This window comes from Amphichorda felina (assembly GCF_050947745.1).
Source record: "Amphichorda felina strain 45539 chromosome Unknown scaffold_3, whole genome shotgun sequence".
Lineage (NCBI taxonomy): Eukaryota > Fungi > Ascomycota > Sordariomycetes > Hypocreales > Bionectriaceae > Amphichorda > Amphichorda felina.
The window spans coordinates 358,453-381,345 of record NW_028145047.1 but is presented as its reverse complement, the minus strand read 5'-3'; the positions used below and the strand labels follow the sequence as shown (position 1 = coordinate 381,345).

Here is a 22,893-nt window from a genome sequence, read left to right as displayed (position 1 = left end):
AAACCTGCCACCTCTGTCAACAGGCCAGGGGCTGCGGAGGCCACGGCCGCCTCGGGCCGCTATCTGATATTGACAGGCTCTTGCAGCTTGGGCCAGCTCAGCTCCCCTTTGCACTCGGGGATGCGCTCCTTTGTTAGAGGTCCGATCGACCGGTGTCGGACGGGATGGTTGCGGTAGGCTAAGAACCCAACTGTGGATGTGAGGATCCCGAGTCTTCCGACCGCGCCCGGTGACTCCTGAAACTCCGGGTGGACGGACGGAGTCACGACCTAATGGGCGGCAGTTGGTCGGCACCCATTACTCGTAGTGCATCCCACGGTGCCTCACAACAACAAGATAGTACGTACCCAGTATGGAGTCTCTGATCATCCACATGCTGAGTCACATCATGGCGCTACCTTTTTATGACGATATTGATGTATTAATCGCGACGATGTGGGAAACTGATTAGTAGAGACTACAACCTATTGGAGATCAAGTCCAGACACGGTAGCTTCGCTCATGAGCAGCGCGCCTTTGAGCCAAGGTGCATGAAGCTTCATTGTGTAGGTAAGTAGGCTTTGGGTGGCAGTTTGCTGACACAACAATGCACTGCCACCAAACAAGTTAAACTGTGGCAGCCAGTGCTTTCAAGTCAAATAGCGGATGACAGATAGCGTCCCCGTGTGTGATGCCGACAGTCCCGGGGAAGAGGACATCTGCTAGATACGAGAGGCTTGACATGGTGGGCACGTTCAACAGAGGAGACGGTGGGAATCGTGGCCAGCCCTGCCTGGTCTCACGTGACGGGCCGACCCGACTGCTTAGTAATCTTCCAACCTCGCGACGTCAGAGTGCTAGTGGCTGATGATAGGGATGGAAAGCACCAGACGGACGTCCTAGTGGCGTCACAGCTCAGTTGCCTGATCAGACGAACCCCCTGAAAATGCGACGGTCCTCTCCCGATTTAATTTAATGCTACATTCCCACCATCCAACACGCTTTGAACTACCCGAAATCACCGAGTTGTAAGCTCCTGGAGCTTCATGCTGAGCTCCCCGCGGTGAGCTAGCGCTAGCCAAGCTTCGAGGAGTCAGACGACATGGCAGCTCCAGCAACGGAGCAGCGCGAGCTGCAGCTAGTGGAAAGCGTCGAGTTCAAAATTCTCGGTGTTGCCAATAAAGAAGAAAAGCTTCATCAGCTTTTGCAGCGCTATCTCGCCCCCGTTATCCTAAAAGCTGCCAGCGAGCATGCATCCGTGAGGGGGAGGGTGAGCCGGAACATGCCACCCTAGGAAACCGAAGCACACAACGTACTGACCCAGACAACAGGTGATTCAAATTTTGGGAAGACTTAAGACTTTTATTCAGCCTCCAGTGTTTGTACATCCAGGTCACTTTCGCAAACGTGCCTTCCCGAGCCCTTTATGCTGACATCTACCCAGAGTCGTGCTGCCCGTCAAGACCTTATTGGAGCAGTATAAGTCCCAGGAATCTGGGATCATTAAACAGCTCGATTTGTCTTTTATTCAGCACAGCTTAGAACGCCTTGACGATCACGACCGGCGTGAGCTTATTCCCATTGCCTTGGGAGGGTGCTCAAAAGACCAGGGCCAACCGAGAGAGGGCCCGTTCTTCCAGATCATTCTACGGCTCCTTCTGGATGTTCGGATCCCTCCCAGAGGATGTAAAGATGATGAGGCATTCAGAGAGTCTATTGGCCTTTCTGACCATGAAGATGCCAAGTACGTCGCGAGAATGATAGGGCTCTTCCTCCGGTTAAGGCCACCTACCGCGGCCCAGACCTGGAGTCAGGCGAATCCAACCTTTGCAAAGCGTGACCTTGATCTCTTTAGTGTAGAGAATCCCGGCTCCCATAAGATCTTCGACAGAGTCTCTGAGCTCAAGGCAAAGCTTGTCACCCTCCTTGCCAGCGGCGCTTTCACTGACGAAGAAAAATTTCTCCCGGCGCTTTTTGCCGCCTCGAGCTTCGATAATCGTGTGGCTTCTACGGCTGAAGAAATTATCAAGAGAACCTCTGTCTCGATGGAAGATGAGACTCTGGTTCGACGGCTATTTGAGGCCCATTCGATCCTCCAAGCAGCTTATCGCACGCGCATACTCAACATCCTCTCCAAGTCGGCTGTCTCCACAACAATGTCCGATCAGATCATGGAGGTAGTTAAGCTCGACTTCATGCCCGAAGACTCTGGATCTCCCGCCAAGCAGGCACTGCAGCCATCGAGCGTCCTTGAACGCACAAAGCTCCATAAGGCCCTTTTCCAGTACCTCACTTGGGTGGCACGGATCGGCCCATCAAAAAAAGATTTCACGATTGCTCCTCAGCTCATTCAGAGCATGAGAGCATATATCGAGACCCAGGGGTGGCCAGTTCCAGAGAAGACCTCTGCCGACGATGTTACACTCCGCTCAAAGGCTTACGAAACAATCGGTATGCTTTCGAGAAGTGCCGACATGCCAGTTCAAGAACGCCTTGACCTTGCAGCATGGCTATTCAGATCGCTTTCGGAGGATCCTATCAACGATACTGTTGTGAACATTGATGGAGCCTTGTCGAGCCTCACCGGGAACATTCCTCCCAGCATTGGTTCAGAGGAGAAATCTCTCAAGTCAATGCTGCTCACATACATGTCCCTGCCCGATGAGCTACCGGCAGTGCGCAGTACGAGACACGCTGTGGTCAAATGGGCCAACCAATGCCTTCCCTTCTCGAGCATCTACGGTAGATGGATTGATATTCTGGCCGTCGGCGGTAGCCAGAATGAGCGAAACGACGTTATTGAGCAGGGACACAAAGGCTTAGATCCCTGGACATATTGTGCTCACAACGAAGCGAGCCCAACCCTACCCGACTGGAAGGAGATGGTGGTCATGTTCTTCGGCTCCGTCATCACGCCAGACTCTGTCGACAGGCCTGAATCTATGGAAGACCTGACAGGCGCACACGCAAAACTCGCTTTTCGAAACTTCTCAGGCAACAGGATTGCTGCCTTCCCTGTAGCTCTGCGTTACGTCAAGCAAATGATGTATTTGTCGGCACTCAATGACTTCAAAGTTGAGCCAGACTGGATGCAGACATTGGACGCTCACATCAAGACTGATGTTGCTTTCAGAAATAAGATCAGAGCTTATCTCCGACCCATAGATAGCGGCTATTGGGTCTTTTATCTCAAGGCCTGTCTTGACGGAGCTCTGCTCGAGGATTCTCCCATAACGGAAGAATGCCTACGGTGCTTTGTTGATGTTGCCTCCCTGTGTCCTGGTGGCGCTCTCGGATATCTGGCCAAGTTGAGCAACGAGCTTCTTCCGCTGATCAAGTCAAACAACAAGGAGGTTAGGTCTTTGAGTGCCAAGGCTTTTGGCATCCTCGCTACCCATCCCATACACGAAGATGACGTCGTGGAAAACTGGAGAAAGACGCTCGAATCGCTCTTCGAAGGAGCCGACAAGGCATTCGGTGCTGACTTGAACGCGGCCGAAGGAGCGTTGTTGGCCTTCGGCCACCTTTGTTCGCGGTCGGTATTTTATAACCATGCCATCCCGAACGAGCTGAATCCTCCATTACGATTCCTTGTCGGGGAGAATATCCCCCATTCTCTCCAGGAAACGGCATTTGAAAGTTTCTCTCAGATGTGGTCCGCTGGCCTCGCTATCCCACCATCGGAAGGAGAGTATTCCGTCACAAAGGTGGTTGAAAAGCTGACAGCCCAAGCCAAGAAGGGTAATGAGAAGGCTATCCTTGCCCTAGGGAGACTGGCGGTAGGGGTGAGCGATACAACCTCAGCCGACGAAACCGCCCCCGGCTCCGACATCCTATCCCAGGGTGTACTTGGCACGATACTGAAAGAGCTATTCGCTCTTCATGAGATCAAGCGAGTCGAGGTTCACTTCACCGTCGGAGACGCCATCAGCGCCGCAACTGCGCGATGGGACTCTGACTACGTGAAATTGACATTGGATGTCGAACCGCGCAACACCCGGCTCCAAGCCGGATCGCGCAAGGCTTTAACTACTGCCGTTTTGGACAAACTGTTCACTGACTGCAAAGCCACAAAGCCATCGCTGCTCAAGGCCTCTGGCATCTGGCTCTTCTGCATCGTTCAGTACTGTTCACACCTAGCGGAAGTTCAGTCGCGGCTGAGAGAGGCACAGGCTGCGTTTATGCGCCTACTCAGCGCAAGAGACGAACTAGTACAGGAAACTGCATCTCGTGGTCTCTCGCTGGTCTATGAGCGCGGAGATGCCGGCCTCAAGAGCACCCTGGTCAAGGATCTTGTATCGGCGTTCACCGGGACTAGCACACAGCTCAAAGTCGACGAGGACACTGAGCTCTTTGAACCTGGTGCTTTGCCAACAGGCGAGGGCAGTTCCATTACCTCGTACAAGGACATCGTCAACCTTGCTAACGAGGTTGGCGACCAAAGACTCGTATATAAGTTTATGTCTCTGGCAGCGAACGCGGCGACTTGGTCTACCCGCTCGGCCTTCGGCCGCTTTGGGCTCTCCAATATTCTGTCTGACTCTGAGGTTGATCCCAAGCTATATCCAAAGCTTTACAGGTACAGGTTTGATCCAAATACGAATGTGCAGAGGTCTATGGAGGACATCTGGAAAGCCCTTGTCAAAGATTCTGGGTCAGTATTGGACAACTACTTCAACGACATCCTGGACGATCTTCTGAAGAGCATTCTCGGCAGAGAGTGGCGCATGCGAGAGGCCAGCTGTGCTGCCATCTCAGATTTGCTTCAAGGCCGCCCGTTTCCCCAGTACGAGAAGCGATATCGTGAGGTCTGGACCGCGGCCCTCAAGGTACTTGACGATGTCAAAGGCAGTGTGCGGGAGGCAGCTCTCAGGTTGTGCATGGCCTTGTCAAACAGCCTCGTCCGGCAGTTGGATGAAAGCAACGACAGCTCAGCCGCCAAGGCCATGATGGCAGAGGCTCTTCCATTCCTTCTTTCCGACAAGGGTGTGGAGAGCTCAGTGAAGGACGTCCAGGTCTTCGCAACCCTCACTGTCATGAAGATTGCTAAGCGGGGCGGGAACGCCTTGAAGCCTTTCATTCCCGACGTGGTCCCCCAACTTTTGGGGCTGCTTAGCACGATTGAACCCGAGCAGATCAACTACCACTATCAGAGAGCCGGCGAGGATAGCCGAGATCAAATTGACAAGCTGCGTTCTCAAATGGTGAACCGATCCCCCATCTCGGAAGCCATTGAGAATTGTCTGCGCTTCATTGACGAAGACGTCATGGCCAAGCTTGCACCCAAGCTTGAGGCCACCGTCAAAGGCGCCATTGGGATGCCCACCAAAATTGGGTGCAGTCGTGTACTTACCACGCTCTTCACTCGACACACCGCTGATATCAAGCCATTCTCCTCCAAGTTTCTTAAGATGATGGAGAAGCAAGCCATGGATAAGAACGACGAAGTCAGCCAGGCGTACGCTCGCGCTTGCGCATACATAATGCGAGCCGTATCCGACACTGATAAGGCACGTTTCTGTGACAGACTTGTCAAGATGTACATTGAGTCGGAGGACGAATCACGCCGACAAAAGATCTCGGATGTTGTTGTGGCGTTGGCTAAGATATCATCGGACCACTTCACCGCCAACGAAACAGAGTTGCTCCCATTCGCATACCTGGGAGCCCACGACACGGATGAGTACACACAAAAGGTATTCAAGGAAGTGTGGGACCAGCATGCCGGGAGCAATCGAACAGTCGTCCGGTATGTCCCAGAGATCATAGCCCTGGTAGAGCGATGCCTGGACACCAACCAGTGGGCGCTGCGCCACACGGGAGCTTTCACAGTTGGTGCCATGGTATCCGATGTTGCTGCTGCCAGCGAGGCAACTGGCGAGATTAGTGAGGGTAACCTCAAGACATTGTGGCCGACCTTCGACAAGACGCTGGCCCTGAAAACATTTACAGGCAAGGAGAAGCTCCTCGAGTCATATCCTCAGTTCGTCGAAAAGGGGGCGTCATTGTGGAAGAATAACTCCCAAATTTCCGCTCAGATGAAAAAGATTGCAATCCGGGAGGCGAAACGAAACAATGATGAGTACCGAGTTCACGCATTCAAGTGTCTCTGGCGCTTTGCAAAGGCACGCGACGATCTAGACATGCTCCAGGAGATTGCAGACATTGTGACCCCACACATGGACGAGTTCAAAGACGAAGACAAGATGGAGGTTGATTCCAACGAGGACCTCGCCATGAAGACCGCAAGGAACGGTCTCGAGGCGATTGCACGCGGATACAACCGCCCCAAGCTGGAGAGCGAACCTGGGGCGGTGCTAGCCAAGATCATGACCATTCTTCATCCGTACCTCTCTAGCCCCAAGTTTGGTGCAATCAAGCGAGAGGTCTGGTACGATGCCGTATACGACTTGACGAAGCATTTTGAAAAGTTCAGCAGTGAATCGGGTGACTCAAGTCAGCGTCGCCAACCATTGTGGGCTGAGAAGGACAATGGAGTCTCATTGCAGTACCTCCGCAGCTTGGATGTGGAGCAGGCCGAGGCAGGAAATGAAGCCCAGAGGATTAGACGAGCAGAGGCAACTGGGGTGGTTGTGAGGGCCAGGTTAGCGGGCGCCTTCGGTGTAAACGGGCCCGACCTTGGAGAGTTCGAGAAGGACGTTCTGAAGGCGGTAGAGATGGAGCGGGCGTTGAAGCCACAGCAAGCGTTGAAAGCCGCTGCAAAACTCCTGCGCTCGGTAACAGAGAGCGGCCAAGGGCAATGATGGGCCTAGTGGGCACCCGAGATAGAGGTAGCATATCTGTTTGAGACGAATAAGATTCATGAACTGCCTATAGTGCTCCAAGTCGTTATGACCTCCCAAACTCCATACTTCATACACCTCGTTGACCATACCACCCCTACCATCACGACCTCTCCACGCCGCTGCCATATCGATGAACAAGTCATCTTGCATGCCGTGTCCTACCCCTACTTCGAGATCTTATCCGTCTCCTCATCTCCATATCAGTTCTGTTTCTCCACAGGCTTCTCTCACGACCTCATACGAGCGCTCGCAACGTTGGCGGCGAGCGACATAACATACCACACAGCGGCAACGAATAAAAGGACAAAGAATGCGAATATAAACACCGTAAGAGCCATAACATGGGGGTAGATGGAGGGCATGGTGGTATCTTGGTTGGTTTGGATGCTAGTAATCGCCGTGATGGCGATATGGTCGATGTCGAGGTAGCAGTATCAGCGGGAGCAGTAGTGGTGACCGTAATCGACCTGGAAGAGACAATCACGTTTCTCGGTATGTTGATGCGGCTGCCTTTCTAAACACGGTGATTGTCGTGCACCTTGGATTTGTTGTCGACGTAGTTCTGCGAAGCGTTGGCTTTGTGTGTGGTGTTGTTTTGGAGTTTGATGAATACCTAAGTATGTAGCTTGCGTACTTTAGAATTGTTCATTTCCATGGCTCAGCAATACCTACCTAAGGCATCGATTGAGATTAGACAGAGAGTAAAGTTGGAAAGAATAAGCGAGTTCAGGACAGGAAAGTACTAGGCTCACTACATCCCAAGGCACATCTAAGGCAAGAGTCCACGCAGGCAAGAACCAGTCCATCTCCATCTACGCGGGCAAGTGGAAACAACGAAGATTTTGGCACAAAGAGAGAGATATAGAGATAATATGAATGAAAGAAGTATATTTTCTTCACTACTATGCCACACCCAGGAGCATAAGAAATGTAAGTTCATCAATTCAATAGACAGCATGTACTCCGTACAATCAAAAAGATGATTACTAGCGTTTAATGAGTGAAAGAGTAGCGCAAAGTCAAAGAATGACCAAAACCTTTTTAGTAGAGAATAACCGCCAGCTCAAAATTACTACATGTAGTAGCCACCAACTTATATTCTACAGTAGAATATTGTATCGCCTTGTAATATGATTGCGAAGATTAGTCGAATTCAAGTTCGCAAGTCACAGGGTGTAGGGTAGGCTGGGCGGTCGGCGGAGGGCATCGCGTCATTGATGATCCGATGGTGCTGTCAGTGAGTGGATGCTGTGACAGCGACGTCACTGGCGTTTGCCTGTCAGGCGCGGTGCAACTGGTGGCGCTCGGCTGCCAAGCGCAAACTGATCGGCACCTTGTGGCTTTCGCACCTTAACATCACCCACCACCATCTACCACCTGAACACCTCGGTGCCAAACCTCTCACCAGTCTCTGCCCGATCTTCGACCACGAAGGCCAAATCTTCCGCTGGCGCACGATCTACCGAGCCCCCCCAACGACAACTACCGCGTGGTTCCCACCAGAAGTTCCAACCTGGAGCTCTTGACTGTCTTTGTTGGTGGCGGGGCAGCTTCTGCCGGCGTGTCAAGGCTAGAGATACGCGGGGTCATTGATAACCCACGCCTCTCATCGCATAAGCAGCCTCGAGCTCAGTTTTGACGAACTTGTCTTACCTTTGGCGACCGGTATTCCCTCGACGGCCCGCTTGCTTCTTGTCCTCGACACAACAATAGATCGGTGGTCTACCATATACCTGCCTGCCCGATAGACTGCACAGTGGCGACATCACATCATGGAGGAGGAGGCCATCGCTACCTTTTGTAGCATCACCGATGCTAGCCCGGAAATTGCGCATAGCTTCATGGCACTTTCGGGAAACGATGTTTCGCGAGCGATCGAGCTTTTCTTCGAGAACCCAGAGCTGGCCACCAGTGTCCAGACTGGCGTCCCACCAAGACAGCCACCAGCGTCCTCGAGACCCAACCTGGGACGGCAAGACTCGAACGGAGTCATCCACATTGATAGCGATGACGATGATATAATGCATGTCGATGACAACTATGGCAGTGATGGCGACGATGACCGAGCGGCCGCAGCTCAGGCGGCAGCTGTAGCGCAGGAAGAAGAGGACGCAGCTATGGCGAAGAGGCTACAAGAGGAGTTGTACCAAGAGAATCACGGCTCTGGATCTGGAGCTGGTGCCGCCCTGGGGGAGGATGGTGTACGGGCACCTATTGGCAGAACGACGGAGACGCTCGTTGCTCCAGATCCAGCGTGGGGGGCCGCTAGTGATCGAGATGCTGAATCGGCTATTCTGGAGCAACTGCGAAGGAGGCGGATGCCACCTGGTAAGCATCATGCTCATTATGACACGGCCAGCTCGCTAATGTGTCCCCTACATAGCTCGTTCTGGCGGCCCGTTTGCGCAGCGGATATGGGGAGAATCGACAAACCCTGCCCCCGATACCCAGGGCGATAGCGGCAGTCATGCGCGACGCCTCGCTGACCTCTTCAGGCCTCCATACGATCTTATGGAGCGGGGGCTGTCCTGGGACGATGCTCGCACGCTGGGAAAGGAAGACAAGAAGTGGATTATGGTCAACCTCCAAGATATGAATGACTTCAACTGCCAGGCTCTCAACCGGGACATTTGGAAAGACGAGGATGTGCAGGACATGGTTAAGGAACATTTCCTGTTCCTGCAATACGATAAGGACTACCCGGACGCGGAAGAGTACATCACCTTCTACTTCCCTAACCAAGGGCACGAGAACCTAGATAACTACCCGCACGTCTCCATCATTGACCCCCGGACGGGAGAGCAGGTCAAGGTGTGGAGCGGCCGGCCGTTCCCCTCTGCGCCGGACTTTCGGGCAGAGCTGGCAGAGTTCCTTGATCGTTACAGCCTGGAGGCCAACAGCAAGAACCCCGTGGCCCAGACCAATGCCAGGAAACCCCAGACTGTGGACGTGGACCGGATGACGGAGGAGGAGATGCTGGAAATGGCCCTCAAAAACAGCCTCGCTGGAGCCGGGAGCAGCACTGGCTCATCGTCGACCCCGAACATGCACGATCCAGATGCGCTCACCAAGCCTGGAGCAGAGGAGAAGGGCAAGGAGCCCGAATTGCCGGCGGCGCAGAGTGCTTTCTCTCAGATCTCGAGCACAAGCCCACAGACAGAACCGGAGAATAACCCAGCAACGACGACGCGCATTCAGTTCCGCCACCCTACAGGCCGTGTGATTCGGCGGTTCAACCTTCAGGACCCCGTGCGGCGAATCTATGAATGGCTGAAGGCAGAGCCCCTCGAAGGCAAGGAAGGGGTCGAGTTTGAGCTGAAGAAGATGCCTCAAGGGCAGGATCTTATTGATAGTCTGGATGAGACCATCCAGGAGAACGGCCTGAAGCAGGGAACCGTCATGATTGAATTTATCGATGAGTGAAGATACACAGGGTTATGAATCTTCCGATCAATGGACACATGGCGGGAAGCACACACACACACGCAGACAGTTTACTGCCCAGGAGGAACAGGAGAGGAACGGAGGGGGTCCTGGCAGGAATCATGAGCTTCCAAAGCTGCTTCAGATTGGGCATGGATGAGTGCATGTATATCCAGACAAAGTACATGAGGAGCTGTTCGTAACCGGTGACTTGGAGTTTGACTACTAAGGTAGAAGGCAGGCTGCAACGTGCTGCATTATAGACGGGGCCTTGCCTTGAATGAATGGAAATACTCCGTACTGAAATTAGGAAGGAACATTACTATTCGTAGAGGTAAAAACACCTTTTCGTAGTTGTTCCCCGTTGTTTTTGGGCTCGGCAAAGTGTATTGGGGGATGCCCACGTTCGTTGCTTTTGTGGACAGAAGATTACAACCTACAAACCACAACAAGAAATTCTGACCCGGAAGGTCTCGAGATTGTTTTCGCTATCTATATGAGACGGGCATTAGTCGCAAAGATGATTGATGCCCATCATCATTCTTTACTATCAATTGACGCAGCTGTTGCCCATTTTGCATATTGACCTTGTTGTTCCATGAGCCGCGACCTTCGGGTCAATCCAGCCCCTGGCTGCGATCATGGCCTGCGACGACTTGTCGTATGCACCGATCATTTGTACGAGCGATATGATACCCAATCCAATCCACCAAATCTTCAGAACCTTGGTGTTGTTGTTGTTGTGGTGTTGATGGCTTCTGCCCCTCCCTACCTTTGTCACGGCGATCCCCCAGTTACGGGGCGCCCCTCAGGTACCTACATAGTAGGCACGGATACGTAGTACTAAGTAGTATAACCGGTTTGGTTGAACGAAGGAAGCATGCACAATGATTCGCCCCCTCTAACAGGTCCGCTGCTATTCGGCTACCCGCAAGATCCAATTTGGGCCTTTCTTGGTGGCCGCGTTCTCAACCACGAAGACGAATCCGATGGTGCTCTACACCGAAGTTCGTGACGCTATACGAGCAGTAGGGGAGCAACCCCCCACGAGACTCGACTTAGTGACATTTCTCTACCAGATGGTACGAGGGATGAATGGAGGTGACCTGCTTTGTGAGGTGCGTTAGCGGGCCCCGCGGTGTTTAAGCGCACTGGCCCCAGTCTGGCTGTTCCTGGCTCCCCCTCCCCTCCATCTTCAGGCACCCGCCACGCCTGACTCTCACTGCAGCTGCTCGGCGTCTCGAAGCACTGTTGAGGAAGCTGTTCTATTGGATCTCGTCCAAGCTGACTGCGGCCCAAAACATGACCCCTTTGTTGATGTGCTGGTTTGTTTTGTTCCGGTCCCTGTCGGTGCTGCTGAAAACATTCACCATCCATTGACTGGTGCATGGCTTCATTGTTCTGTCTTGTATTCTCCCTTCATTTGGCTTTGTCTTGCTTTGTTTTCTGCCTTGCAGCCCCTCCCTTGTTTGCTGCACCTTCGCCACGGTGCACCTCGAGCCCTCTGAGACCTGTTTGGTGGGGTTCACCGCCGACCTCAGCCCTGTGCCACGGCGACGACGACGATAACGCACCTCCTCAAATTACGCCCCGACGAACTTACGAACGAATGCCATAGCGATTGACGATTGACGACCTGTTTTTTCCATCCTTTGCGAGCCATCCCTCATCATCCCAACCGTCCACCAGGCCCCCTGCATGATGGCGGACGAGGGAAGCGAAGCGCTCGACCCCCAGCTGCTGTACTCGAAGGAATATTGCATTGGTTCGTGAATTTCGCGGCCCCGTCGGCAGTAGAATATTATCTGACCCTTGAACAGGAGGCGGTAGCTTTGGAAAGGTGTACAAAGGGTAGATTCTGACCCACGACTACGACGAACCGCCAGACCACACAGGCTGACAATTGTTCCTCCAGCGTCGACAAGCGAACCGGTCAGTCCGTTGCGATCAAGATTATCGATATTGAGAGCGCGGACGACGAGGTAGAGGATATTATCCAAGAGATTGCCATTCTGTCGGAGCTCCAATCGCCCTACGTGACCAAATACCATGGCTCCTACGCACGGGGCGCTGAGCTCTGGATCGTCATGGAGTTTTGCTCCGGGGGAAGCTGTGCCGACCTGATGAAGCCGGGGCTGATGGGGGAGGACTATATCGCCATAATTGTGCGGGAGCTGCTTCTGGGGCTGGACTACCTCCACTCTGACAAGAAACTGCATCGCGATATCAAAGGTGAGAACTCGGGCATTTCGAGGTGGGCAGGCTTGAAGTGATACTTTCCAATACTGACATCTGCTTAGCTGCTAATATTCTCCTCACTTCCAATGGTCAGGTCAAACTGGCAGACTTTGGCGTGTCGGGTCAGCTGTCGGCCACCATGACCAAGAAGAACACTTTCGTGGGAACTCCCTTCTGGATGGCTCCAGAGGTTATCAAGCAGTCCGGTTACGACCACAAAGCCGACATATGGTCACTGGGAATCACCGCTCTCGAACTCGCCAACGGTGAGCCGCCCTACGCCGACATCCACCCGATGAAGGTGCTTTTCCTCATCCCAAAAAACCCGCCGCCGAGGCTCGAGGGCAACTTCACAAAGGCCTTCAAGGACTTTATTGAGCTGTGCCTGCAGCGCGACCCCAAGGAACGGCCGACTGCAAAGGACCTCCTCCGCCACCCTTTCATTCGCAAGGCTAAGAAGACGACGTACCTTACGGAGCTGATTGAGCGACACACCCGCTGGGCGGCCACTCACAAGAACGAGGAGGACCATGAGTATGACGGCTATGACGGCCCAGCGCCGGAGCCACAGCGGATAAATGAGGACATGTGGGATTTCGGAACTGTCAAGCTGGTGGGTGACAGGGGCGACATGGTAACTCGGCCGGGTCTGAATGCCATGGACCATAACGCTACGAACGCCAGAGCCTCTCGTACGGGGGATAATGGGGAAGATTACGGCGAACGGCGGCGCGAAGGTAGCCCGACCAAGACAAGGGACTTTACTACTTTCCAGCCTACCGACACAGTGAAGGCATTCTCTGGGACATCGAGACAGACAAGCCCGCAGCGGAAGCCCGTGCAGATACCATCCCCGTCCCCAACCAAAGTGCCGTTACCAGCGAGCCCACAGAAGACGCAAGCAAGGGAGAACACCATGGAGACACCAAGGCCTCAGAAGCACCTACCGGTGGTACCCAGTCAGTCCCCTGACTATGACCGAGAGCTGCAGGTGCAGTTGCAGCGTGATATGGGCATGCTGAATTTGCATCTGGCGCACTCGCCGAAATCACCGACCCCCGAGAAACCGGTACCGCCGCCACATCAAACGCAGTCGCGGGTCTCCAGCTCCAAGGTACACGCCATGCAAATCCCTGAGATCCCGCCTTTCAGGGGCCCTCCGTCTGGACAGCACAGGGCGCCGTCCCAGTCGACGCCACGTGCCAGTCAGGTCTCGTCACCCGCACCGTCGGTCATCCAGAAACCGCTGCCCGTACCCGACTTTGCCGGTGCGCCAACATCGTTCCCGCCTCCAGCACCCGCCAACCCCAACGGGGAGCTGGATGCGCTCAACGACGTCATGTTCCCGGCTTTGGAGGAGGCTCTCAAGCGGCGGCAGATCCGCGTGCAGCAGCTGTGCAACCTAGGACAGCCACAGACGCCGGAGCAGCAGAGGGCGGAGGCGGCTCACGAGAGGGTGCGGAAGCTGGTGTTCAAGCTGGCACACGTGTGCAAGGAGATCGACCATTACGACAAGGCTGAGCCGGTGGGCATGGGGCGGGATGTGGGGAGTTTCCTGGAGGGGCTGCTGGAGGAGATTCTCGTGAGGGTAGAGCCGCTGGACGAGGAGGAGGCGGCGTGAGCATTCCGGTTCGAGTGCTGTGAGATAGAAACGAGATGTTCCGTATAAGAGAGCGACGGGAACGCGTAGAGGATGACGGCAAGGGAAAGGGCGGTTCAACTGAAGGGAAAGGGTCTGGAGTTACAGGTTACTGACGGCTACACAAGGACGTACAGACATATAAGAAAACGGGGTAAGCAATGGGCAAACAGAGCGATGTAGCGGCCTTGTTTATGGCGAAGGCCACGAGTGTCGAACCAGCGTATATAAATGACGGAATTCTTTTTTTTTTCTTTTCGGGTTGCCGCCTGATCCCCCGTTGCTAATAACACCGAACAACAGAGGCGTTGCACCGGTGATGATGTTTTGACCATCCGTCACTGTTTTGGCGTCGAGGGCGCTAGACCAAACGATGCCTAGTGGGCTCGCTGAAGACTCGGCCGAGGGCTCGTTTTCCGCCAATTTTTCCGAGGTGTGGGTCTGGGCGCGTCCGTTGGCCGCAAAAAGCCGCGCTGGGCAAGGCAGGTGGCCCGGCATGGACGGACAAGGCGGGAAGGCTACGTTGGTGGCTCTGGGCCAATTCGTCGAGAGGTCCTGCGGGATTTGCTCGAAAACCACCACTTCTCCAAAAAACTTAGATCTTTTTTTGTTGCATCTGATCGTCACCCTTGCTTGCTCTTGCATCCCCCTTCTTGGATCTTGGTCAATTACTCTCACAATGCTGTCGCGAGGATCGGTTAGGACGGCGCAGGTAGGTGACTTTGCCATTTCGCTGGCTTTCCCATTCCAGGTAGCGTTGCGGCGGCGGCGGCGGTGATGGTGGTGGAGGGACAACGAACGCTTTCGACCGGCCAGCCACCCGCAGACATGACGACGAGGCCATTGAGCCGCGAAGGATCAAGACAAGACAATGCTGACACTCCATCTCCCATAGGCCCTGCGCTGCGCTGCCACCCAGCAGCCTCTGGCCGCCCGCGGCTTCGCGACGGTCCAGTCCGACATCTTCAAGCCCTCCAAGTTTGGTGGCAAGTACACGGTTTCGCTCATTCCCGGTGACGGCATCGGTGGAGAGGTTACGGAGTCGGTCAAGACCATCTTCAAGGCCGACAATGTTCCTATCGAGTGGGAGCAGGTCGCCGTGTCCGGTATTGAGGACGCCGGCCGCACCGAGGCTGCTTTCCGCGAGTCCGTCGCTTCGCTGAAGCGCAACAAGCTCGGCCTCAAGGGTATCCTGCACACGCCCATCAGCCGTTCCGGCCACCAGAGCTTCAACGTGGCCATGCGCCAGGAGCTCGACATCTACGCCAGCATCTCCCTCATCAAGAACATCCCTGGCTACGCCACCCGCCACCGTGACGTCGACCTGTGCATCATCCGTGAGAACACCGAGGGCGAGTACTCTGGCCTGGAGCACCAGAGCGTCGAGGGCGTCGTCGAGTCCCTCAAGATCATCACCCGCGCCAAGTCGGAGCGCATTGCCAAGTTCGCCTTCGCTTTCGCCCTTGCCAACGGTCGTTCCAAGGTCACTTGCATCCACAAGGCCAACATCATGAAGCTTGCCGACGGTCTCTTCCGCAGCACCTTCCACCAGACCGCGAAGGACTACCCGACTCTCGAGGTTAACGACATGATTGTCGACAACGCCAGCATGCAGGCCGTCTCTCGCCCCCAGCAGTTCGACGTCATGGTCATGCCCAACCTGTACGGTGGCATTCTGTCCAACATTGGCGCTGCCCTGGTTGGCGGCCCCGGTATCGTCCCCGGCTGCAATATGGGCCGCGAGGTCGCCGTCTTCGAGCCCGGCTGCCGTCACGTCGGTCTCGACATCCAGGGCAAGGACCAGGCCAACCCCACGGCCATGCTTCTTAGTGGCACCATGCTGCTGCGCCACCTTGGTCTCGATGACCATGCTAACCGCATCTCCAAGGCCGTGTACGCCGTGATTGCCGAGGGGTAAGTCAAGACTTGTTTTTCACGTCCCGTGATCCGAATTTGACGCTGACAATCCGATAGCAAGTTCCGCACTCCCGATATGGGCGGCGAGTCCACTACCCACGAGTTCACCAAGGCCATCCTCGACAAGATGGAGACCATCTAAATATCCACACAACCACCCTTACGAAACACCATAAACACCCGATGATACATCCTTTATCTTTTCATCTTTGACACGAGAAAAAAACCCATGAGCGGGCGCGCGCAAGGAGAGGAGAGGGCGCATACCATGAACCAATAGGGCGGCGCCTGAAGGAGGGAGAGTAGATAACTACGAGGGGCATAGGAAGAGGAACGATTGTATGTATGTGTAGAATTGCATTACAGAGGCAGTTGTGAATGAGTGAATGGCCTTTGTCTCTTTTGTGTTGATAGGAATTACATTTCATTGGCATGATCAATCACCTTCCCATCAAGTGCAGTCTCGGAGGCCAGAGCGCCTTTATATCGAATGCGGGGACGTCGACATAGACGGGGCTTCGGGTCGGAGCTGGTTCTGACGTCTTATGTTCCAAAGTCATGGGTATGGAAGGGTTGAAGGCTGGGGTTGACTCGAATGGATTTGATCATCTAGGATAGGCAAAGTGGCACGGGTGCGGTATCATACAGGGTCCGATGCTTGAATGAAGCAGATCTCGAATGCACGTGGCGGGAGAGATAGGAGACCAGGGATCTTGGAATTTTGTGAAAGACCAGGTTTCTCAGGTACAATTTCATGTACGCGCAACTTCGATGTAGTTGATGATCTTGCTAAAGCATGCAAAGTACTGAGCTCGCCACCCAGACCGATGCCATCATAGTAATATTACCTCCTGGGCGGCCAAAACCATGGGACTCCTTTTCTTTGCCGCCACTTCAATCTTGCGGCGCTGTCAATGCTCCTTTCCCATAGCATCCTACCTATCCCTGCGTTCTAGTCTCTCCGCGCGCCTCCGTTGTATTTTTCTCTTACAGGCGTTTATCAGACCTACGCATATGCTCTGAGCTACACAGACCACAGCATAAATAACGATGGCAAGGCGGAGGAGGTCAAAAAGGGAAAATGTGAATAGGAAAGCCAATATAGTCTTGATGATGTTGGCTGAGGGGGCAGTTGTATGGTGGTTTGTCGGCGTTATGGTGGTGGTGGTGGTGGTGGTGGGCGTTAGCGCAATAGCCGTTGGAGCAGCAACAGTGATAGCAGCACTGGCGTGGATGGCCATGGTGTTCAGCGTCCTGGCATACAACTCGCTTATGCTCGTTTCTTGTCGATGAACTGGTTATGTATTGCGTTGACCTGGTGTTTGTTTTGGGGGGACTTACAAGTTGTTGACGGCTGGTTGATGAGAGGAAGCTACTGAGGCTAGGAAATGACGACAAGAGTTTATGTAAAATATTGAGGAAGGCTCATGGCATCTACAGGGCAAGAGGGCCAAGAGCAGATCAATGGAGAGTCTTGTTCGAGTCGCACCTGCGCGAGTTGGACTGGGACGTAGAGATCTGTCCCACTCGGATGATCTCACCGAAATTCTGACACTGCTATCATCTGCACGCGGATATTTTTATGACTTTCATATAATCGTCTCCAGTCGATTGTAACCATGTTTGCATCTCCCTTTTGTTCCATCCGCTTCGTGATCGGAGAGATGCAGTCCTCCACTAAGAGAAAAGGACTGCTATGGAATGAAATAATCGGCCAGAAACAAGGCGCAACTACTGACAATCGTTATATAATTGCAAAGTCAATCATATGTTCTAAGTAGGAAAAGCCGTCTCACTCCGGTGATCCATCCAGGGCAACCCCTGATCGACTACCTGCATCCCAAACACACAAAGTTACACAACAAGTCTAGCAGTACTATTTATATAGCCTGGTAGCCTGATACCGTCCAGCACGTCAAATTTGCCTCCTAAGCTTCTGAATATAAGGTTAAATAAAACCCGGACTCACAGGGGGAGGCTGCATGGATCATCACTCTCCCTGTCGGCGTAGGGATAAGTCAATGACCTGCATCTAAAACTCGGGGAGGTAGATCCGGCTTCGGCTAGGACTCTTCCGTAACACGAAATGCGATGCAGGCTTCCACAAATAAACCTTAGCCGTGTATCTGACTCGGTACCCGACGCTGGTGCCACTTACTGCCACTGACTGCCGCTCGCCAGCGCTCATCCTCGCAGGTGGGAATCACGAAGCACCACTTTGTGGGAAATTTAGAGAGTTCTGAAGCGTGAGATGGTAAGACCTTTGGAAGTAGTCCTCGAGCGTGACCTAAAAGGTCGAGCATTTGGAGAAGGTTTGACCAATGGGTGAGAGGGGACTGGGTATCAGAACATGTCGCCTCCATGAGCCTGACTAGATATATCCTCCCCTGCACGCCAATAGCAGAGTTTGAAGCCTCCGGGAAAATCTCTCTGCTCTGGAAGCGAGAGTGGAGTTTTGGTGGGCAACTTTTATTCTTTTGCTGTCAAGGATACTGGATATTCCTTGGTTGTTCGCTTCTATTTGCGGTGGAGGTCCGGGATTTCCGCCTCTTTTATTCTAGCTGGCGGGCCAGCCTTTTAGTTTTTATTCTATTTTTTGCGCCAAGGCTGCACCGCGAAAATGGCTGACGCGAAGCCTCAGTGTGGAGGAGGCAGTACGGGACCCGAGGTGGAGTACGATCTTCCGCTCCATGTTGCCGGCTTGTGTATGCCCACTTCTACCCGATATATCTCATGACCGTTAATAACAACTATTGCAGTTCTTGTTCTGACCGCTTCTATCCTCGGTGAGTTCAATTAGTATAGTCGATGTTGAGGCTGGCGTCAGTTCCGCCTAGGCTGACAGAAAAATCAATATCTAGGGGCGGGTTTCCCAGTTGCGGCCAAGAAGATTAAGTGGCTGAAGGTGCCCGAGTCGGTATTCTTTGCCTGCAAGCACTTCGGTACAGGAGTTCTTGTAGCCACAGCTTTTGTTCATGTAGTTCTCCCCATCCCCCACCCGATGAATGGCAGACAACAAGGCTAATGTTTAGCAGCTTCTTCCCGTGGCATTCGGTAGCCTCACAGACCCATGCCTGCCCGATCTCTTCACCAACATCTACCCTGCTATTCCTGGTGCCATCATGATGGTGTCCATGTTCATCCTGTTCGTTATCGAGATGTACATTAGCAGCAAGACTGGCGGTCATTCCCATGGTGGTCCCACGGGACACAATTTTCAAGACAAGATAAAAATCCAGCATACCCACCGCCCCGGGACACCGGACTCGGAAATGACTTTGCCAATGGGCGATATCTACTATGACGAGAAGATGCCATACAAGTTCGGAGACGATGAGGTATCAAGGATGGAGAACAACTTCTTGCGAGTCAGCGCCGTCGCCGACGAGCCGATGCCGGCATGGTTCGTTGTCTTCTACGAGCAATACATCCGCCAGCGCATGGAGATGATCAACATGGTCCGAACTGCTGTCCCTTCCCACACAAGGACTCCCAATGATACGAAACACGACCACTCCCAGGTCCAGGCCAAGGAGTTGTTCGACGAGGAAGGGCAGAAAGTGGACCCTACCGTCCTGCGCAAGATGAACCTCAACATCTCGCTCCTCGAGGGCGGCATCCTCTTCCACTCGGTCTTTGTCGGCATCACCGTGTCCATCACGACGGACGGGTTCATAATTCTCCTTGTTGCCATACTCTTCCACCAGATGTTCGAGGGCGTCGGCCTCGGGTCGCGCATCGCCAGTGTGCCCTACCCTAAAGGAAGCATCCGCCCCTGGGTGCTCGTCTGCGCGTTTGGCCTCACGGCCCCCATCGGTCAGGCCATCGGGCTCCTCACTAGGTCGTCGTACGATCCTGAGAGTGCATTTGGGTTGATCATTGTCGGCATATTCAATGCCATGTAAGTTACCCCGTGGCTTCTACGCATGTCCAAGAGAACCATGAAGCTAACGTATCTCGCAGGTCGTCGGGACTATTGATTTACGCTGCTCTTGTGGACCTCCTAGCCGAGGACTTTCTTTCCGAAGAGGCGAAAGAGCTGCTCAGCGGGAGGCAAAGAATTGAGGCGTTTTGCTGGGTGCTTCTGGGAGGTAAGTTCTCCTCCTCCACCATGGCCTTGGGGTTATTGATGCTGACATGATGGCGAAGCCATTGGCATGTCTATTATCGGCGCATTTGCATGAGCCATCCATTCTTTGTACATATACATTTACCACACATCTCGCAAGATCGGCTTATACACGGTTGGGATGTTGGAGACAGGCCGTCGCCACCATAGTAATTACACACACGCTCGTTAACCCAGGTATGGCTCCACTTCTAACCATACGCAATGTTTGTTATGTCCAAAGTGCGGTAGAAAGAAGCCCTCCTAACGCAGCCGGTCATGGAAGCATTTCGACCCTAGATGTATAGGTCAGGTACAAGTAGCCAGGCGGTTGCTTCCGGTCAAACATCAGGCCATAGGCCATTTGCAGCGAGGGCATTGAAAGGCAGTAGGCAAGTTCGTATGCCTTCTGATTTACCGGTACCCTTTAATCTAATAAATAGGTACATCATATATGTATCTAAGACTTTTCCAGTCTGAGGCGAGGGGAGGGGAGCCCTCGTGGCACTCGTCGCCAGAGGCAATATTCGCTGTAAGAGGCAGTGTATAGTTGTGGACATCTCTGGCATGTGGACAGTATGCTTGTGGCAAGAATTTGTATCATTATAGCATTTGCGTACGCTATCTAAACAGCTACGACTACAACTGTGCCTGCCACCTGACAATTGACACCCAGGGGATGCCCCTGGCCAATTTGTAGCGGAGTCAACGGGGTAACACCCGGACAAGGATATTTTCTATAGTCTGTGGAGAAAAAGCTCCTTGGCCTTGTTACCCCTCTCTTGCTACTCATAACACGCCATTTTCAGCTTATAAGATGGGGGTCGTTGCGCTCTCTGCCGACTTCGTACGTCCCCCTCCTTTTCTTCTGGACCATTGAACAGACCGTTTCCTATTCATAAGTAAATAACGAGCTATGGCCGAATACGAAGTCAAGGGCAAGGTTGCTCTCATTACCGGTGGGGGGTCTGGTAAGCACACATTAGTCCTATGGCTTGCCGCCCTGCCAGTCTAATCAATATCGCCAGGTATCAGCCACGCCCTCGCTGAACAGCTCCTAGCAGCGGGTTGCTCCGTAATGATCGGCGACCTAGCTCTCCGCCCAGAGTCTGAGGCCACTCTCACCCAGTATCCTCACCCATCTGCAGATGGTAAGCCCTCAGCTGCCTTCCACAAGACGGACGTGGTGGACTGGGCCCAGCTCAGCGACCTGTTCCAGCAGACCCTCAAGACGTTTGGCCGCGTCGACATTGTCGTCAACGGCGCGGGAATCTTTGAGCCTCCCTGGTCAAGTTTCTGGAACCCTCCCGGTGTCTCGCCCGAGTCCAAGGATGCGGCCGATGCCGCCATTGGCTCCTACAACATCTTCTCCATCAACGCCATCGCCCCGATCCGCCTGTCCCAGATCGCCATCGACTACTGGATGCAGAACCGCGACATCAAGGGCAACCTGCTCTGGATGTCCAGCATCGGCGGCTACATCCACTCGATCCAGACGCCGCTCTACTTCGCCAGCAAGTCGGCCGTCATCAGCGTCGTCAAGTCGCTGCAGGGCCTGAAGCAGCTGGTCGGCATCCGCAACTCGGTCGTGTGCCCCGGGCCCACGCGCACGCCGCTGTTCCACCAGGACTTCTGCAAGGACCGTCTCAGCCCGGACGACCTGGCTCTGTCGGCCGACGACGTGGCTGATGTGATGATGAAGCTGCTTACAGAGGAGAAGTACGGCAACGGGAATATCGTTGAGGTGATGATGGTTGGCACCAAGGAGGAGCCCAAGGTGCACCAGAGGGAGGTCCAGATGGAGGCCCTATATCCTACTGTTAGCCCGATGGGTTCAGGCACGAAGGCCATGGAGGAGGAACTTGCGTTTATGAAGCTGATCGCTGAAAAGGGTATGCGGTCTACTTAAAAGATAGCAGCTGGTGATAGATATCGTTCAGTATGCAGGCAGGGCTCGTTTATATTTCGGGTTGTGCCAGCAGATCGGCATATAGTAGCTACATTAGAATCCAGGATTTGTGCCAGACATAATGCCTGAAGGACCTAAAAGTATTCTTGTCCCGGATCTTTGCACCGCAAGAATATAAGATCAGGTTGGTATGGCACAATAGGGTAGCTGGACGGTATTGGCTAAGACATCAGCTGAGGGTAATACAAAAAGATAAATAGAGACAATATATCCCGTAACAGACTCCGATGGGTCACTTTGTTTTGGCGCCGATACGGGTATTTAGATGATACATGAGTCCAACCTGCCTGCAGCTCAGCCGGAGTATATGTGGGTAACTCGCACCGAGCTGGTCACTATGGGTGCCCTTGGAAGCAAACATCTACGGTAACAACAAAGGAGGACGATCACAATGAACATAAGATTACAATGATTATCTCTGACTTACATGATTGTAAGCGCTGGCTTTAACAACGAGTAATGTCTTGATTGCGACGGTTGCCCTTGAATTATGAGGCCTGAACTTGATTGCGAGACCTACCCTTGATTGCAATGGTTATTTTGAACTGCATTGCTGCCCTTGCGTGCCAAGTCTGTGTTTGAATACGAAAGCGGTCGAGCGATTGTTTGCTGTTCCGACCTCGCATCCTTATTTACAACGTCGACCAATGGCATATCAGCGCGGGCCTAAACATGACGGCAAGGGGTCCCCAAAGCTAACTTATAGAGTGGCAAGACGACGGTCAACATGTGCTAAACAAAGTTCCTTGTCCAGAATACATGTAGCAAGCACAGCCCTATGGTCACATGGTCACTACTACAGTCCTGCACAATA

General features: G+C 53.5%; 5 protein-coding genes across 5 annotated transcripts; all 5 read left to right on the top strand.

Moving 5' to 3' along the window:
* Positions 1–1,081: 1,081 nt before the first annotated feature.
* ECM29 (proteasome stabiliser-domain-containing protein) lies at positions 1,082–6,743 on the top strand (the record flags this gene model as incomplete). Its single annotated transcript, XM_083192265.1, has 3 exons — positions 1,082–1,249; positions 1,311–1,357; positions 1,424–6,743. 3 exons carry the CDS (start codon positions 1,082–1,084, stop codon positions 6,741–6,743), a joined length of 5,535 nt encoding a protein of 1,844 aa, XP_083051322.1.
* Positions 6,744–8,557: 1,814 nt separating this feature from the next.
* On the top strand, positions 8,558–10,208 carry ubx2 (DNA protein crosslink repair co-factor UBX5; the record flags this gene model as incomplete). The annotated part of the gene is made up of 2 exons (XM_083192264.1): positions 8,558–9,113; positions 9,169–10,208. The coding sequence occupies 2 exons, from the start codon at positions 8,558–8,560 to the stop codon at positions 10,206–10,208; spliced, it is 1,596 nt and encodes a 531-aa protein (XP_083051321.1).
* Positions 10,209–11,909: 1,701 nt separating this feature from the next.
* Positions 11,910–14,067, top strand: PAK6 (kinase-like domain-containing protein; the record flags this gene model as incomplete). Its single annotated transcript, XM_083192263.1, has 4 exons — positions 11,910–11,973; positions 12,029–12,059; positions 12,124–12,440; positions 12,509–14,067. 4 exons carry the CDS (start codon positions 11,910–11,912, stop codon positions 14,065–14,067), a joined length of 1,971 nt encoding a protein of 656 aa, XP_083051320.1.
* A 697-nt stretch (positions 14,068–14,764) lies between these two features.
* On the top strand, positions 14,765–16,144 carry IDH1 (isocitrate dehydrogenase (NAD(+)) IDH1; the record flags this gene model as incomplete). Its single annotated transcript, XM_083192262.1, has 3 exons — positions 14,765–14,797; positions 14,981–15,999; positions 16,060–16,144. 3 exons carry the CDS (start codon positions 14,765–14,767, stop codon positions 16,142–16,144), a joined length of 1,137 nt encoding a protein of 378 aa, XP_083051319.1.
* Positions 16,145–18,622: 2,478 nt separating this feature from the next.
* On the top strand, positions 18,623–22,019 carry ACO1O0_002798 (Zinc/iron permease; the record flags this gene model as incomplete). The annotated part of the gene is made up of 6 exons (XM_083192261.1): positions 18,623–18,707; positions 18,864–18,979; positions 19,035–19,903; positions 19,966–20,093; positions 21,025–21,081; positions 21,139–22,019. The coding sequence occupies 6 exons, from the start codon at positions 18,623–18,625 to the stop codon at positions 22,017–22,019; spliced, it is 2,136 nt and encodes a 711-aa protein (XP_083051318.1).
* Between the last annotated feature and the right edge of the window lie 874 nt (positions 22,020–22,893).